This window comes from Podarcis filfolensis, assembly GCF_964270895.1.
Source record: "Podarcis filfolensis genome assembly, chromosome: 5".
Lineage (NCBI taxonomy): Eukaryota > Metazoa > Chordata > Lepidosauria > Squamata > Lacertidae > Podarcis > Podarcis filfolensis.
The window spans coordinates 58339422-58356921 of NC_139608.1; the positions used below are offsets into that span (position 1 = coordinate 58339422).

Below are 17500 nucleotides of genomic sequence, written 5' to 3' on the forward strand. Positions count from 1 at the left end.
GACAGGGCAAACTTCACTGTTGTCTTATTTTAAGAAATTGCCACAGCCACGCTGTAGTTCAGCAACTACCACCCTGATTGGTCAGCAGCCATCAACATCAAGGCAAGATCCTCCCATCAGCAAAAAGGTTACAACTCGCTCAAGGCTCAGGTGATGGTTAGCATTTTTTTAGCAGTACACTATTTTTTTAATTAAGGAATGTACATTTTTTTATAAAACATAATACTACTTCACACTTGATAGACTACAGTATATTGTAAGCGTAACTTTTACATGCACTGGGGTGCCCCCCCAAAGGATGACATTTTTTTTGCGATCATTTTTTTTGCGATCATTTATTGTAGTGTTGTGTAGATGAACCTGCAATATCTCCGATATGGCCTGTATTGAGTAGTATATTTACAGGCAAATCCGCTCTCAATCCACCTTCACCAACCCTTTCAGGGTTATGAATTGGAGAACTGCTACAAGAGCAGCAATTTGTTCCTTGTCTTCACTACAAGGAGAGGCGATTGCTGTAACTGAACCATGCTGAGTGAGAAACTAAGCCAACAGCCTGTTTTTCCAGGCTAGGGCACTTCAGGCAGTACACATTTCTGGGCAAATATTTTAAGCTCTCTCTGCCCCCCCCCCACATTTGCATGGAAGTGGAGAGAATAGATTATAAGAGCTGCAAGCATTGCTTACTTCCCCTCTACCTCTCAGGAAGCAAGGAAACAGTGGTTGCCCAGCTAGAGACCAGCAGATGACACCATGCATTGCTAATTCTGATTTATTTACATCTCACCTTTCTAAAGAAGTATTCAAGATGATTGGGAAAACCATGTGAGGCACAATGATAGCACCTGCAGATGTAATGGGTGCCATTTTTCAGTTTCATGATCAGCCTAGGCTGAATGAGCTTCATGGCTTTGGATCAGGGCCAGGAGACCACTGAATAATTGGGCCGTTCCAAGGGGCCCCAAGTATTATTCCTCACTGTCCCCAGGCTTATGTGGGCAACATGCAAAAACAAAGTTCCTAGAGAAAGGAGAGCAGGCAAAGGAAATTGCCTGTCAGAGATTTCACTCTTCACTTTCTGTGGTTCCACAAGACAAATGTGCACTGTAAATCCTAGTCAAGGTGCCACAGCCGGCAGGCACAGGGTGACACTGGTATTCTTACTTCTCAAGCTGAAATTCTTGTTCTTTCTCCAGTACCCCAAAGAATTCAGGGATTTGCCTTTGGATGGAAAAGGGGATGGAAAAACAATCAAGCCTCCCAAAACACCCTAGTGAAACATCCTTTCTCTACACGTAACCCCAAATACACAGAGGAGATGATGGGACACACCACATTCCTACTGACATTTCACACATGGCAAATTCCTCAGAGCAGGGATAGACAACATGGTGCCCTCCAGATGTAGATTACAATTCCTATCAGCCCAAGCCAGCATGGCCCAATGATTAGGGGTGAGGAAAGCCTCAGTTCACAACATCTGGAGAGAATCGGGTTGGTCACCCTAGCCTCAGAAAGATTCAGTCACAGGAAAAAAGGATGGCCACTTAGAAGAGACAAAATCCAACACAGGAACAGAGACTTCCCTTCAAGTACTTTCCAGAACTGACCAAAGCCATTCACACTCTGGAATTCACTCAAGAGATAACACCGCAACGTCAGAGCCACTCGATATCTTATTTCCCAAAGAGATCAATTCCTTTTTTTCCACAAGCCCAAAGTAAACATGGTGGCTTAGGCAGGTTTCTTTCAACTAAGGTTGTTTTCCCTCTGTATGGCCTTGATGACAGAGTCCTCCATGGATGCTATTCATCAGAATGATACAGCATTAGTTTCCATGTGGCTTCATAGCTTATGTCAGAAAGCCAGGCAAACACACTTCATTTATTTCTCCAAACGTGAGTTGAGGACATTCAAGTTTAGCTGGAGTGCAGCCAAATATACAGGAAAGGGAACTTCTATATCAACCTCTGGAAGGACAGAACCCTATTACAGGGAAGTAAGAAGGATCAGGAATGATACCAGTCCAGATTCCCACCCAAGCCAGATAGTGGGATGCTTTCAGCAGTTTGCAACAGATGGCAAATGTCCACAACAGATGCCTGGATGCTGGAGACAATGTCCATGGGGTACATCCTGGGGCTAGCCAGTGAGCCCTGATTTATCAGCTCTCCAAGAAAATATCAAGAGTGATAGATGAGAAGGGGGAAAAGAATCAAAATCTCAAAATGGTGCTGAAATATATGGGAAACTTTAATGAAGGATATAAAGAGCCCAGTGTGTTTTAGCCAGCACTTTCTTTAGGGCAAAGAAAATAAAACAAAAACACTTAGAATACTTCAAAAAGGAATCTTTCTCATGAATGAATATGTCTGCGGGTGCATTGGGTGTCTGCAGGCTTAGAAAAAAACTCAGCAGTTGCTTGAGCATCTGGGAGTGAGATCAACACTCTGGCATTATACCTTTTGAAGGAGGACCTTAGTATGGCCAGTTCACAACAGCTGGCAGACCAATCTCATATCTATCAGAACTCCTGAGTATTATGGTAGCTTGTTGAGACATAGTAGATTGGTCTCCTCTTCTCACAAAGTCTCTGTTGATGCTTCTACTGCTTTGCTAGCAACAGATCTCAGATTTTCAGGTGTGAGGGCAGGAATTCTGTATTCGCCCCCCCCCCCCAAGGACACCTCCAAGGATCTTGGGACTTGCCCTGTGAAATGTGTTGGTTGACAGAAAATGACTTGCCCAAGTACACCAAGTGTGATTTAAGAGTAGGGACTTGTATCTATAGCTTCTTCTTTTAAGTCTCTACTCATTACGTATCACAGGCTGTTAGCTTATTATCTGTATTAGTAACACTGACATCTTAATTTTCAATTTTGCCTACAGTCTTCATATAGTAGAAATCGACCACAACAGAATGTAATTATGTGTCATTTCCTGGCCGGGGGGGGGGGGCTTTGTCCTCATCTCCTTATTCTGAGTTAGTCCACTCTTCAGTATTGTCTACACTTACTGGAAGTGGCTTTCTAGAATTTCAGGCAGGGGTTTCTACCAGCCCTATCTGTAGATGCTGGTGACTGAACTAAGTGCCTTCTGCATGCTCTACCACTGACCCCATTGCATCTAGAAATCTTGAAAATCAAAAAGAGATTAATGTTCATGTGAAAGCTTTCCATGTGAATGGAGATTTTTTTATGTGGAGGTGCTTTCAAATGAAAAAAAGGTTCTTGCTTTAAAAATGTAATTTTTTTTAAATGCATGGAAAGTTATCCATCTAGGTAGTAACTTATCAAGTCATATGTCAACTGAGATATCATTTTAGGTAACCTATAATTGACAGTAAGGTCCTCGTGTAGGAAAATCTCCATTGCCAGTCATAAGTTTGAGCTCCTTGTAATAAATAAACATTATGTTGCTTTTTTCTTGTTCTGTTGTTGGCTTTGTGTCACCTGGTTATCCTAGTGATTATAAAAACAACAGAAGCAAGCAGGAAATCTAAACAACTTGGTATCTAGTCCAAAGCCAATATTATTGCATATTTTTAAAACGAACTTATTAATTTACATTTTCAAACAAAACAAATCACATCAAAAGTAAATAAAAGGCAAAATAAAACCAAACCAAGCACTCTCTGGTAGTATGTAGTCCAACTGAGCAGAATAAACAAACAGGACATCTGAAACAAAGTCCTTCTACTCACTATCATGCCCAAATAAACCAGCTCCTTTACCATCGTGGTATTAAGTATATCCAAAGCAAGGCTCATGAGTTCAGTGGTCTGGAGGCATTACCCTCACGATTTAACAAATGTAATGAATGGCCCAACATTAATTGAGAGGGGCTAGCACCAGTGGGGAGAAAATTCTAACAGCAGCCACAACAAATCAAAGCTTTACAGGCCACCTGCTGCAAAGCATCAGGGAATATAAACAAGGAAGCCGGCATCTTTGCAGTGTATGATGTGGGAAACCATAGCCAGTATCTCTTTATCTCTTAGAAGACCCACAGCTTTAAAGTTTGGGTCACCCTACACTCTCACCACGTATGTATATAGGTTCTCACAGAATTACACCCGTACCAACATTTACTGATAGGCTTTTTAAAATTTGCCTCAACTTGACAAAAGTACAATAGCAGTTAAGCACCACCTTCAACATGGAACACATACGGTGCTTCCACTTTATCATATTTGTTTTTTTCAAATCAGTTGAGCCCAGTAGCCTTACTGCTTAAATTATCTTTTTATTGATCACATATATAATTTATTTTAAGCTATCCTCTGGCCTATTACAAAGACATTCAACAAATTTTGGCTCTCAGGAACAGGCCAACGTTATTCATGATGCAGAGAAAAACTCATGAATGCCACCAAGTTTACACTCTTTAGCCAATCACAGTTCATGGATTAGTATATGTGGCAATTGCATTCCATTTTATGCACCTACTTAAAACAAAGGGGCTCACATAGAAATGTAATGTGTGAAGTAGCCCTGGACTGATCCAAGATGGTGTCCATAGTAGTGATATCAATATAGCTAAGTCCAAGGACTGCTTCAGACTATATGGTAGCCAATGCACACACACAACCAAACCACAGCTGATTCTGACCCATGACATGTTCACCTGCATAATACAGGCATTCATAAATGTATGTTTTCCCGACTTTTATGGATACATGTAAAATATTTTCTGTGGACTTGTGAAAAATATGGTGTGCGAAGTGGCCATAAACCTCTGCACCCAAAGTTACAATTTTAATACTAGGTTTGAGAGGTTTGTGGCTGAGGTTGTCCAGATAGTTTGTGACATGGTAATCTGGGAAGTCTAAAGCTGGTACAGTCAACTCATCACTGATTATCAATATTGTACTGTAGAGTCAAAGGCTGAAGTATGCAAAGCTCAGTCTTGCTTCTTTTTTCATTTGGAGCAATTTCATTTAGTTTTAAAAAGCTAACTTTAATGCTAATTATCCCAGCCTTATTCTGGGATAACTAACTTCTGTCTCTTAGCTGCTTGAACTCACAGCCTTCAGCTTTCCCTGAACGCCAGGGATCCCGGGTTGTCACAGTAATGAGGCAAGTTTTTCACCAGCTCTGTCTGGTGTAAAGGCTGAAAACCCCTTTGAACAATTCGGACCTATTGTGCTTTCTTGCATTGTTTTGAGACTGCTCTTAATGCCTCTTCATGAGTTTTAACTTGTACGGAATTCAGCATCCATCCTATCTGGGGTGAGATTTCAGAAGCGTACTACACTCCAGCATTTGCACTGGCTTCATATTGCTTTCCGAGAACAAGTCAAGGTCCAGGGTTAGGGTTTTAATTCATGCAGTATCTAATAGTTTAGGCTTAACATAGCTATAGCCAGTTTCCCTACATTACACTGTGATCTCCTGAGATAAACGGAGAGTCAGTTGTGAAACAATCCAGAGAACAAGAGATTCCTTGTTCTCATGCGAACAAGGGGCCTCACATGAAGAGGTTTTTACTGCTGATTTTCTTCAACTATGGGGACTCCATTTCCATGGAGGCCTGCTAAAGCCTGAGCCTGATGGCCAAACTAAAAGTGGCATTAGTCACATAGCTCTGTTTCTAAGTGCAGGGTGTTGTTGACAGATAGCATGAAGGCTATTTGAATCGGGCATGAATAAAATGAATGGGGCATTTTGGGGCGATGCAAATTGGAGGCACACATGGCCCAGTCTGGATCAGTTCTACAACAAGAGGTCTTAAGGTGCTGATCCAGATCAGGACTTCTGTGCTGGCTTTTTGTTAAAATAACAACAAAAACCCAAACCCTTGCACTTAAGGACAGAACAATGAGACTAATGTCATGTGCAGTTTGACACAAGTCAGCTTTTTGAAGTGATTTTAATCCTTTTAAATCTGACCGGCTTTTACAGCAAAATAAACCAATGATCCTCATAAAAATTACATTCATAATAATTCAGCAAATATGTTCCCTCCCTCTCCATATTGTTATATAACTAGAGCTGGGCGATACCTGGTTTTCAACATCATGATATATCAGCAGCTAAATATTGTGATATACTGATATATCACAATGTCTCACCTTAGGGGGAGGAAGCAGCAGCTGAGATATATTGTCCATCCCTACAGCTGAGCAGGCCTTCATACTGCTCCAACTCACACAAACCAGAAGGGTGGGGTCGGGCTTCCTCAAAGGTGCACGCGGGCAGGCGGATGGAGCCCAAGCCTGCCTCCGCCTCTGTCCAAGCAAGCAAGACGCCCCTTTCCTCCCAGACTGTCACCTACAAAGTGTTCCAGCACAATCCTATGCATGTTGACTCAGAAGGAAGACAGTGCTATTTTTCTAGCAAAAGAGGTGCCTGAACTCACCATGCACGCTAACCCTAACTCTACCTGAGAGGTGCTGGAACTAAGTTCTGGTGAGTTCCGGCTGGGGAAAAAAAGCCCTGGAAGAAAGTCTCCACAAGTTCAACAGGGCTTACTAGTAAAAGTGTTTAGGGTTACATACTTAGTGCATGTACTCAACATGCATATCGTTTTGCCTTGATCATCTTGGGGGGGTGGGGTGGACGGAGTAGGTTACAATGGCAAGGTGTAGTTCCCAAACAGATGAATGGTGTTAATGCAAATTTTCTAACAGAGCTGCAGTAGCTGGATCATGGATAAACAACACACATACACAGTACTTATTTCTACTAATGGTTCCTCATGCAGTTAGGGATAAGAGTAAGGAAGTCTGCTCCCAATGCACTACCTCCTAGAAGAATTGGGCACATGTTTTCATTTTTCACTATATAATATTTTTCACCATATTATATTGCTGCATTTCCAGGCTTTCCATGAACGTTCCACCAAGTATATTAACAAAAAAAATCAACAATTCACCCAGATGTCTCTAGCAAAGAAACAGTTTGAACTTCAGAACCAAAGGAGTGTTTGAACAGACCACACAATTCTGAATTCCTAGTGGATGACAACACTAAGACTATTACCTAGGGATTGATGCATTGCTAATGATGCTACAACAGTTAGATAATTCTAAGATAGAAGTAGTATCCAAATAGTAACTAAAACCATACATATTCTTTTTGTGGCATAAAACTACTAGCATTTGATATTTAGGTTAATACAAAGGAGCATGGCATTTTGAGAATACATTTCACTAATGTGGCAGAATATTTACCAACATTATTTATCATTTTGCGAATATGATAGAAGTATTTTTCCAATAGGGTACAGAAACAAGACTACTGTGTCAAAGTGAACAATACGTTCTGTTTTAAGTATTAAATACTCCAAGATGCTTCACTAATTGAGATATATTTTAATAATGCAAACCATAGTTGTGCTTGTCTGTCTTCATATTTGTTGTATTTGGTGCTTTGCACCACCTTTTAAAGACTGAATTCCAGCTGACCCTTGAGTGGATGCAGCATGAAAGATTTATTCCTCTGCTGCCTGCAGCTGTAGTCCTTGAGATATTTTGAGTCCCATTCTGCCCTCAGTCAAAAGAGTACCGTGAAAATGGTACAGAGTGCCCTGATGTAACAAAGGCAACACATGTATGGAAGCAGGTTTCCACATGCACATCCTGTGCTAAACTGAGAATCATGGGAGCAAACAGGTGCTGAATGCACACTTCCCAATACTTTATTGTGACGTTTAGGACCTAGAGCAAAACACACTATTCTTATTTTCGGAACCATGCATGGGGCTCCAGCTGGATAATAACCAGTGCTGTTTGGAGGTGAGGAAACCAAATTCAAATTCTCCTCCTTTCTAAATGTGTATCAACAATGTGAATGGTAGATAGGTACCTCCAAATGTAGAGCAGTGCTGCATGTGCTTGGGCTCAGGCCAGAGTCTCAGCAACAAATAGTTTAAACTCATTACAGGAAGGAATTGGAAATTTATCTTTCTCTTAGGAAAAGACAAGGGTGGAGAGCCCTTGTAAGCCCAAGGGTCACATTCCCTCACAGGCAATCTTCCAGGGGCTGCATAAAAGTGTGACCAGTGGCAGGAATGAGCAGAGCAACCAATGTGGCTGTTGCCTTTGTACAAAGGCCACAGGCAAGACATGCACAATCCAGAGGTTTCAACAAACACATCTCTCCATTCAGGCAAGAAAAAGGCATTATCAAAGTTATAGAACACATTCCAGCCCAGCAAGAACACTCAAGAAGAGGGTAGAAAAGGTACAGTGTGGAATGATCTGGGGAGACTCCCAAGGGCTACATAGTAAAGCCTTGAGGACTGCATTTCAGCTCCTGGCCTTGAGGTTCCCCACCCAGGGTCTAGGAAATGATCCAATGGAGGCTCTTTAGTTTGGTAGTCTAACCTGGGTAATGGGGTCAACACCACAACTCTAGAGCCTATTGCCAAGGGTGCTTCCCAGCCAACGAATGCACACGACAGAGTTAACTCTTTATTGTCAAAGATAACTTATGCTGCTTCTACAGCTCTGGAGACCTACACACACAAGTCTAGCATCTAGGCAGCTATTCCCAAGTCTGTGCTCTATGAAGCAGTCAGAGCAACGGGGGACCACTCCGCCAGTTTTATGTCCCTGCCCCAAACAGGCAGCATGCATGTAGCCAGAGACTACACCGACGTGGAAGTTGCTTCTGCTCTTCCCACTTCAATTCTCTCCTTGTTTTGGGAGACAGTGTGGAAGCACCCAGCCCTTCACTAGCCTGGCCTGCCTCTTCCCCCACCTCTGAAACTCCCCCTGCCTCTGATTCTCGCCTCATGGCTGGTACAGCCCCCCCCCCCCCCCGGCCACTGCCTGCCTCTCTGGAGTTGGACTCTAGCCCTGCTTTCCTCAGTGCATTCTGCTAGTCCCTGACACCTATGCAATTGGGGCTGCCTACACCATTGAGAAGTGGCAAAAATAAGACGGAAGGCAGCTTTTGTTCTCTAAGCTAGTCCATTAAGGCAGTTTACTTCCTTTCTCCCATTTAATGGACATGGGAAAGTGGATGCTTCAAAGAGTGCTATAAGGCAATCCACACAACCACATTTTAGCTGAAACGGGAGCATGGAGGCCGCTTTAAAACGCTTCTCAAAAGTGCTGCTTGAAGCACCCAATTTGAAGGGTGGGTGGTGGTGGTGACGGGGGGGGGGGGACTCTCTTTCTTGCTCCACTGTTGCTGCCACCCACTGACTTGCAGCAGAAGTGTAGCAGCTGCTTCAAACTGTTTTAGAGATGCACTTTAATCCTCACTCATCATCTGTTGCACAGGGATTAAATCCTGCTGCCTTGACTTTGAGATCCTGTTCACTGCTGGAAAGAGGGCACATGGTCAATGCAGGACTAAACCATGTCCTCCTGCTGATATCACCAGTGACGTCAGTGGGTGGGCGTGGTTTGGATTAGTAGGAAATGCCCCTCTGGCGTTTTCCCACAAAACAAATACCAGCTTCAGAGGAGGCATTTTCCTTGGGAATGCAGTAAGTAGGAATGGGGTACATTGCCCCCCCCCCCGTGCCTGCTCTGGTCCTGTTGATTATCAGCCTCTCTTCCTCCATGGATGCAGTTTGCATTTTAAAAGTCTGTATGTTGAGTGCAAAGCTGCATTTAACATCGTGTCAAGTTTGCCCTTATTTCTAAATGTTTGGAACCACTGGGTGGGTGGGTGGGTGTGCGTGCGTAGCAGAGTTGACTGGCAGAACTGAGGCTTATGTGGAAGGAGCCTAAGGTGGGACTTGGGCTAAGCTTTGTGTAATACCAATTTTTGGAAGCGCCTGGTACCACATAGTTATGAAGATGTGTAAAAGTTTTCAGTAGCCAAAACCTTGGGTTGTTGAAGGAAAAGATGAAATGCCTATTCAACAAAAATGCTTTTTTTAACAAATTGTTTGATATAGTGTGTCTTTCATTTGTCCCGTGTAATGATGTTTTCATAGGCACAGTAGAGAGGAAAGAAGAACTGGGAGAAAAAGTGAAACAAAGTAAGAGTTGAAAACAAAGTAAGTGAAAACAAAGTAAGAGTTTTATGCATGTGATCATATTTTTATCAATTACTGAGTAAAAGGAAATGACCCTTTTGTCCTTTGGGGGCAGGGGAGGGCGAGATGAATGAGTATTTCCTTGCCGTTCTATTTTGTCAGTTTTGGTACCACAGAGTCAATAACTTCACCTTCATGCAGAAACTCTGTGATTTATAAGTTCCTCCTTTACCCAGTGCTGCCACAACCTGGAGAAGTGGAGCCAGTTGTGATGCAGAGATCAGACTTTGGTCACAGCTACTTGGGAGGGGGGGTGGAGGAAATAAAGCACTCTCTGATGATAGACAAATGTGTCTTGTTAGCAACAGCCAAAAAGCGCTTGACTTGTACTAATAACAAAAAGGCCATGTTGGTCACCATGGGTCTAAAGACGAAGCACCCTGTCACTGCCTTGGTTGGGAAATTAGCAAATAATGTTCCTTTTCTTTGATAAATGGGTGACAGTTCTCTCTCACCAATCATTTTTTAACATTTTGATGCATGTCTATGATCCCGCTGGAGGAACAGAAAAGTTTACTGGCCCTCAATTTTCAGATGATGAATGGAACACTCTAAATGTGCGATTTCTGTATGAGGTATAGTTCATTTTAAGCAATTCTAGTAAATGGGTGTCACTGATTAGAACAAATAGTCTACTTGTGCAATAGCACAAATGGTATGTCTCATTCTTCTGGTCTCCTTTGAGACAGAAAAGAAAGGGGACAACAATGACCACGTTATACTTATTGGAACTGCAGCGGTTTAAAATGAGCTGTTTTATGCAATCTTAAGATATTGTCAGTGTGATAGGAAACCAAATCAAAAAAAATTATCTCCATTATTGCCGGCCTAATTGAAATGCTTATGGTACTGAAAATGAAAAGACAATGCTAAACAGAATCTCAGTCTCTAAACAGAATCTTCCCATCTCAGCTTTTATAAAATATGTTTTTTGCTAGATAAGCTATATCTAGCATAATATTTGTTTGTTTTAAAATTAAAACATAGTAAAATTAAAGTATCGGCTGTAACAGTTTTGTCTGGGGGGGGGAGGGCCACAAATTAGCCAATCAGTTTTGAAGAACATTTTAGAAAGAACCACCCTGATAAAAAGATAAGAATATCTGTCCCACTTTTTAAGGACCTCCTGGCAATTGTATTGGTCCAGATTTATTGGCCTGATCAATAAATAACCAATACTATAAAAAGAGAAAGATGCCTTGTGAAAGAATTAAAAAGCAAGCAGGAGACAATTAGAATTGCTAGGAATGCCAAAACAGCAGTAAGTGTTCTTTTTAAGTGCTAGCCAACCAATGGTAACCATTCATTATCTGTGTTTTATTAATAATTTTTCATGATGACAAAGTTCTGTGGTTAAGAACTATAATTGAATATGTACAAGAAATTATCAGGTGGTTTGAATTTAACTAAGGCATTAGCATTTAGTTTAGCATAGTAAAAATAGTATGATTTGTGGGAGGCAATTAACAATCATTTGCTCTGTGGATACAAGTAATTTGTTTAAAGAGCACTGACCTATGAGACAGCTAGTTTGTGTTGGCTGTGATGGAAGGGAGCTATTGACTCTGAACACAGTGTAGCAGTCCCATTGACAAAGCCACACTGGAATTTACACGGAAGATCCTTAAATGCTCAAAGCTTGTGAGATCTTTTCATAGGGTGAAGTGGTTAAAAACAATGTGTACTAGCTAAAATGGATAAATATACAGATGGTTAACCCTGGAGCACCCGGAACAAAAATACAGTTACAAATACAATATATTTCCCTCCCTGCAATATTGAGCAAGCATAGGAGTATCATGCATTTTTGTTTACACATAAGTAGTCTATTAAGAGGAGTGATTACTTGTTGTGTAATCATTTCATAAGTCTGAAGCTGAATGGGGTTTTTTGTGCAGGAATAATTGTTATTCTGATAACTAGTGAATGTGTCAAAGGCCTAGAAATGGTTCAGCATTCAGATTTTTCTGCTTTGGTGTTGGATATGTTTACCCTTGTTGTTGCAATTGGGTTTTGTGTACTGCAAGTGATACTTGAATCCCTGTACTCTTTTTTGCTTGAACAAAAGTTAACCAAACTGAGGAGGAGGGAAGAAATGGGCTGCAAAACACTTAGCTGAAAGAGATACGGCTTGGCATGGTTTTCTTTTGCCCACCAGGAAACTATTATGTAAAATGCACTCCAGCAAAATAGTGACATGCTTACACCCAAACTGGTGTACACATACTACTGTTTTCTTAAAGACAACATACATAATGATTCCTCATAGTTTCAAATGTATGCTTTAAAAAAAAATACTAACTGCAACATAATTCCATTTAGAAGCATACAAATCACAATTTGCCGTAATCAAATAACATTGCAATGCTTATAATCTAATTAAAAAGTAATCTCAGATATTTAATTTAAGAACCTTCAATGACTGCTAGTAAGTAAAATGATGAATCTAACCTGCAGAAAGCTGCTTAATTTAAATACGCCAAGAATTTTATTTTCAGGTAAGAACAATTTTAATTGTCATTAAACAAGCAAGTGATACACTACTTGACAAATATTAAAACAAGTACTGCACTCAATTATTAATTTGCACTGTTCACTTTTAAATGCAGCAAATATCTCATTAATTTAATTTTAGGTGCCCACCAGTTTATATTGCATTTTACAGTCTAGAAGGCAATTTACTAACTGGCAATTACATACAGAATGATTGTTAATTCTGCTCCTAAGTGCTAGCTGCTTGAAAACTGTTATGTCTCTCTAATTTTTGACCTTCTTACAACAAGGGTGAGGTACACTGGGAATTCCAAGGACTAGTGGAGAAGAGCTGGACATGTCATTTGTGACTCATTCTTTTAATTCACCGTGCTAATCAACTGAACTGCCACAATCTCCCAAGGTAATTGTATCTTTACAATAGTTGAAAGCAGCAGGCAAAAAGGCATGGATAGATGGTAATAGACCTTCCTCTCAGCCTGCTGAGAAACAGAACAGCAATCTTACTATATGTGACTAATAGGGCCTGGTGCAGGGGGGCTGTGTTGTTGTTTTCCCTTGTGTTTAAAATCTGGTACTTTTATATTGGTGTGTACACACACACACACACACACGTCATTTAAATGTCTCAACTTCTGTACTTTTCAAAAGCAGTTTTCTCCACCACACTGCACCCTTGTTTCATTATTCTGCAGCCTTGTTGCCCTTTGTTCCACCTCATGCTGAGAAGGTTAAATGTTAGAGTGCCAAGCCAGACTGCAAGCATGGTGGGACACTGATGGAAAACAGATGCCCTGGGGATTCTGCCCCTCCCTCTTATGGGGCCACATAATTTTCATATTGTGAAATACAGTGAAGTTTGGCTCAGTTTTCAATGGTGAGTGTAATTTCCAATGATTATCTCATTGTCCCCATCAATTTGGGGGCAATACAAATCAGACTGAAGTTTCCAGGTCAGACAGGCTGTGACCTTACCCTTCCTCTTACTTTCTGTAGCCATATAGGCTTCCGTGCCCCTTAAAATGCATTTGAAACGTGTAGTCTTGCAAGTCTTTATTTTTATGCTTCCAGTAAATTAATTGCAGCCACAGCAGTTTTAGTAACTTTGATTCACTTAAATGTCGTTCTTTAACATTTCCTATGACTTCTGGTGAAAGGGACAAAGAATAAATTGATCTTTATGAGAATGTGACTTTTAAACACTGTAAAACTATGAAAGTTTATGTGGAGAGAACCATTCAATAAATTCCATTTATCTATTGAGTTTTGAAGACTGAGGCCAGGTTCTCATTAGTGTGTGCTCAGAAGTCGGTGGAACTATCCATTTACATTAGCTAATGTATCAGGATTATAAATAACTGCTTTAAAAAAAAAAGAAAAAGAGAGAGGACCCCACGACATAAACACTTATAGGTATCCTGACAGAGCTAAGCAGGACTACTTGCAAACAGACATTTTCAGAATAGACTCCCAGTATAAAACCAGCTAGGCTCTGGGAAGCTAATAACATAAGTAGCTCTTCAGATGTTTTAGTTATCAGACACTCAAAGAAATCCATAAACTACAGTGTTGCATCATAACCACCATGAAACATGTCTGCTAAAGTGTTTACCACACCTGCACATATCCTCTATTTTAATTGCCATTTCATCTATATAAAATTCCTTAATATATCATAATAACTAGGCTATTCTTGGGGAACTTATGGCCCTCCAGATGTTATCAGCCCCGCTCAGAACAGCTGGTCGGGTATGATGGGGTTTGTAGTTCAACAGCATCTGGAAGACCATAGCTTTAAAAATATCTGTATGGTGCTTTTCCAGACATACCCCATCCAAAGCAGCTTATATTAACAAAAACTACAAGTACAAGAAATCAGTATTAACTAAAACAAAACAAAATCAATATTACTTATATAGAAAATGAAAACCACAAGAATAAAAACAGAGTCACAAAAATAAAAACAGACTCCAACATGGTATTCCAGCCTCCATCTAGTGAACAGGACTACAACTGATTGGAGAAAGACCAGTTGAAACAAATGAGTGTTATTAAAGGACTTCCAAAGTAGCCACTCACCTCAGTTCTACTGAGACTCAACTGGTTCTGATATCCCTGCTGTAAACCTTGCCAAAGTTCTCACCGCTATAGCCACCACTAATTATTGTCTCACTAAGGCAGCCAAGAAGAGAACTTTTAGGAAGTCAGGATGCACTGTGACCAGATAATAACAATTGCCAATGGCCTCAACCTATTCAGTTCCCTCAACCTCAGATTTTCTCTTAAAGGGGGCGCTCTCTTCTTGGTACTCTTTGCTCATGGCCACAATCCATCAGAAGATTTGGCATGCTTAAATGCCCTGACTTCAGGGGCTAAAACTTCCCTAATTCTGTGTTGGATTGTGGCTGATACTTGTAGCGTACATGCCTGACCGTCGAAAGATGGTTGGTGCTCATATACCTTTATTTTTATTTTACTTAACAAAAATTATATACCACTTGATTTTAAGAAAACATCTAAGTGGTTTACAGAAATAATAATAAAGCCGTCCAAAAATATGTGTTCTGAGTTATGAACCACTTCTCTGTGCATAATATAGTCATGTTAAATAAACAAGGAGTCTAACTGGGTGTAGCATGAGGTGGTAGAACCTCCTTTCGGATTCCCTCCCCCTTAGGGTTTACAACCTTTGAAATCTTACATCCAATTCAATGCACATTGACTGACATTGTAGAGTCTTCTCCACCATACCACCTCACAATGTGCACCTAAGCTTTCCAACGAGAATGCGTGGGCATACAAAACTGTACCATGGTAGTTAGTATACATTTCAGTTATGTCACAAACCTGTTACTTCGGAGCAACATGTTTTGCAAGTTCTATGTTATCAGGCTTTAGTATTTTCCACAGTCATTATAAACTAGCAAAGGAGTGTCTGTTTAAGATAAATGTAGTTCATTTGTACATATAAATTGATTACATCTCTTCCAGATGACATTGTCAGTAGGATATATTAGTAAAGGAGTATGACCCTGATACACATTCATCTTTTCAGTCTAGTAAGCTTCTTGCACTCATTTTTTTTATGTCAAAAGGATTATGTACAAATTAGTGATAAAAAATTCAAAAATATGCTCTCTGGCATTGTTATACCTTACCATTACGTGCGTTTTAAATAAATAAATAAACTTGAAGCACATTAATTGCAGCACATGTCCTTATTTCCAAATTTTGCGTCATGAGAAGTTGTTGTTGTTCAGTAGCAAAATGTATTTCCAAACATGGTATCTCAGAGCACCTCATTAATTTCATTCAAAATGTAAGCATGAAATACCAGGCAGAATCACCATAGTCCCACTGGGATTTACAATAGCTTGAGTAACATTTCAACGTACTCGCAAGGGTTAAAACCAGCACAATGTGTATGTACGCTGCCTTGTCTTTTAGTGGAGGGAGGTACAAGTCCACCTTTGTACCCACAAAGGCTTTTAACAAATTATTTATTTACCATGAGGGCTACAAAATCTGGGCATAATCCGTTGTTAATGCCATAATGGAAGAGTGGGGAACCTCCAGCCCTCCAGCCTAAGCAGTCCTGGCATGGTTCCTCATTTGGTCCACAAGGCTATTTTGGTCAAGCCACACCTACCTAGCCTCCACATATGACATCAAATGTGGGGTATGTAAAAATGAGGCTTGACCAAAGAGGGTTTGCCATGTGCTCAGTGCTTTGCAACACCCAACTATCAGCCGATTGCTGGGGTATACATAGTTGATCATCTCCTTGAGCAAAAACAGGACACCTACCATCATAGTGATGCCAAGTGACTGAAAGGTGGGCAACTCTGTCCACCTGTCGAATTTAACCCAAGGTCTGTAGGAGAGATACTGTGGATATAGGAATCATCTGTCCCTATCAACATGGCTGAGCATATAGGAATGGTCTGTGCTCCTTATTTTAAAAAACAAAATCTGAGGATTTTGTTTAATGTAGTGCTTAAGAAAATCCTTGCATGAGTGGAATGATTCCTGCTTATGCAACAGGACTTTTCCTCCCTCACCTTCCCCCCTGACCCCCTAAATTTGTTTGGGAGTTCTTCTCAACATTCCAGGATGGCACAGAGTGTACACATGGAGAGGAGAGGGGTGGGGGGAAGTCCCATTGCACCAGCAGAAGTCGTTCCACTCCACTCATGGAAGTATTTAGTTGACCACTGCCCTGACATTCTTTGGTACATGTATGTTTATACAAGAGTATTCTGGCAGAACTTGAGCTCATGCCTAACGTTTCCAGCTAAACTGTCAATAATATCCCTTGTTTTATATTACAGCATACTTGTAATGGAAAATACAAAACAGTTTCTTGAAATAAATGTGGAATTATCCGAACATAGGATGCACCTTCAGAGTTAAAGGTGCCTTTTGAGATTAACCCATTGCTTCGAACTGGCTCACAGATTTACTAATGTGACTGTACCAACATGAAAATGTTTTAATTCCCTGCACTATTAAAGTATGCAAGACACAGATTAGAAGAAACAAAGAAGCTTTACACTTACCAGTATAGACAAACCGTCCAGGAGCACCTTTACAGAACTGTTTGGATTTGTAGGAAAGAGTTACTTCAACAACTCCGGGAATGTGGCGTGGCGGGGTTTGGACTCTGATGGCGTGGGGTGTTATCAGCTATGGAAAACCATACAGTAAACGTAAGTTCAGTCAAGATTGTAGTGATAGTACTCACACTTGTCAATTTGATGTAATTAGTCAAATGGGTCTAAATTGGGCCTTCTTATCAAAATGCTGCTGTCTTGCTGTCACAACGTAAGATCAGGGTACCAGTAGGTTTTTTTTTAAAATGAAAGAATATCTGCAAATGATCCTTGGTTTTAGTTTGCAGGAAAGGCCACAGGGCATCATTCATATGAAAATTGTCTCCATATGTTTCCTTAAACCTGTTCCTGGTAATTTTTTTTAATTTGCCCATTTGAATCTGGAAGATTTCCAT

At 40.6% G+C, this 17500-nt stretch overlaps 1 protein-coding gene and 1 long non-coding RNA gene across 28 annotated transcripts in view; one reads left to right on the top strand and one right to left on the bottom strand.

Moving 5' to 3' along the window:
* LOC310763987 overlaps nucleotides 1–17500 on the top strand; it is a 141820-nt gene that overhangs the window by 78017 nt on the left and 46303 nt on the right. The window lies entirely within an intron of this gene.
* EBF3 (EBF transcription factor 3) overlaps nucleotides 1–17500 on the bottom strand; it is a gene marked incomplete at its 3' end in the record, with an annotated part of 186100 nt that overhangs the window by 29852 nt on the left and 138748 nt on the right. For all 27 annotated transcript variants that reach the window (XM_083616942.1, XM_083616944.1, XM_083616936.1 and 24 more), the window contains one exon: nucleotides 17052–17178. In XM_083616942.1, the coding sequence (XP_083473068.1) occupies nucleotides 17052–17178 (127 nt within the window). The remainder of the gene's footprint in view (nucleotides 1–17051; nucleotides 17179–17500) is intronic.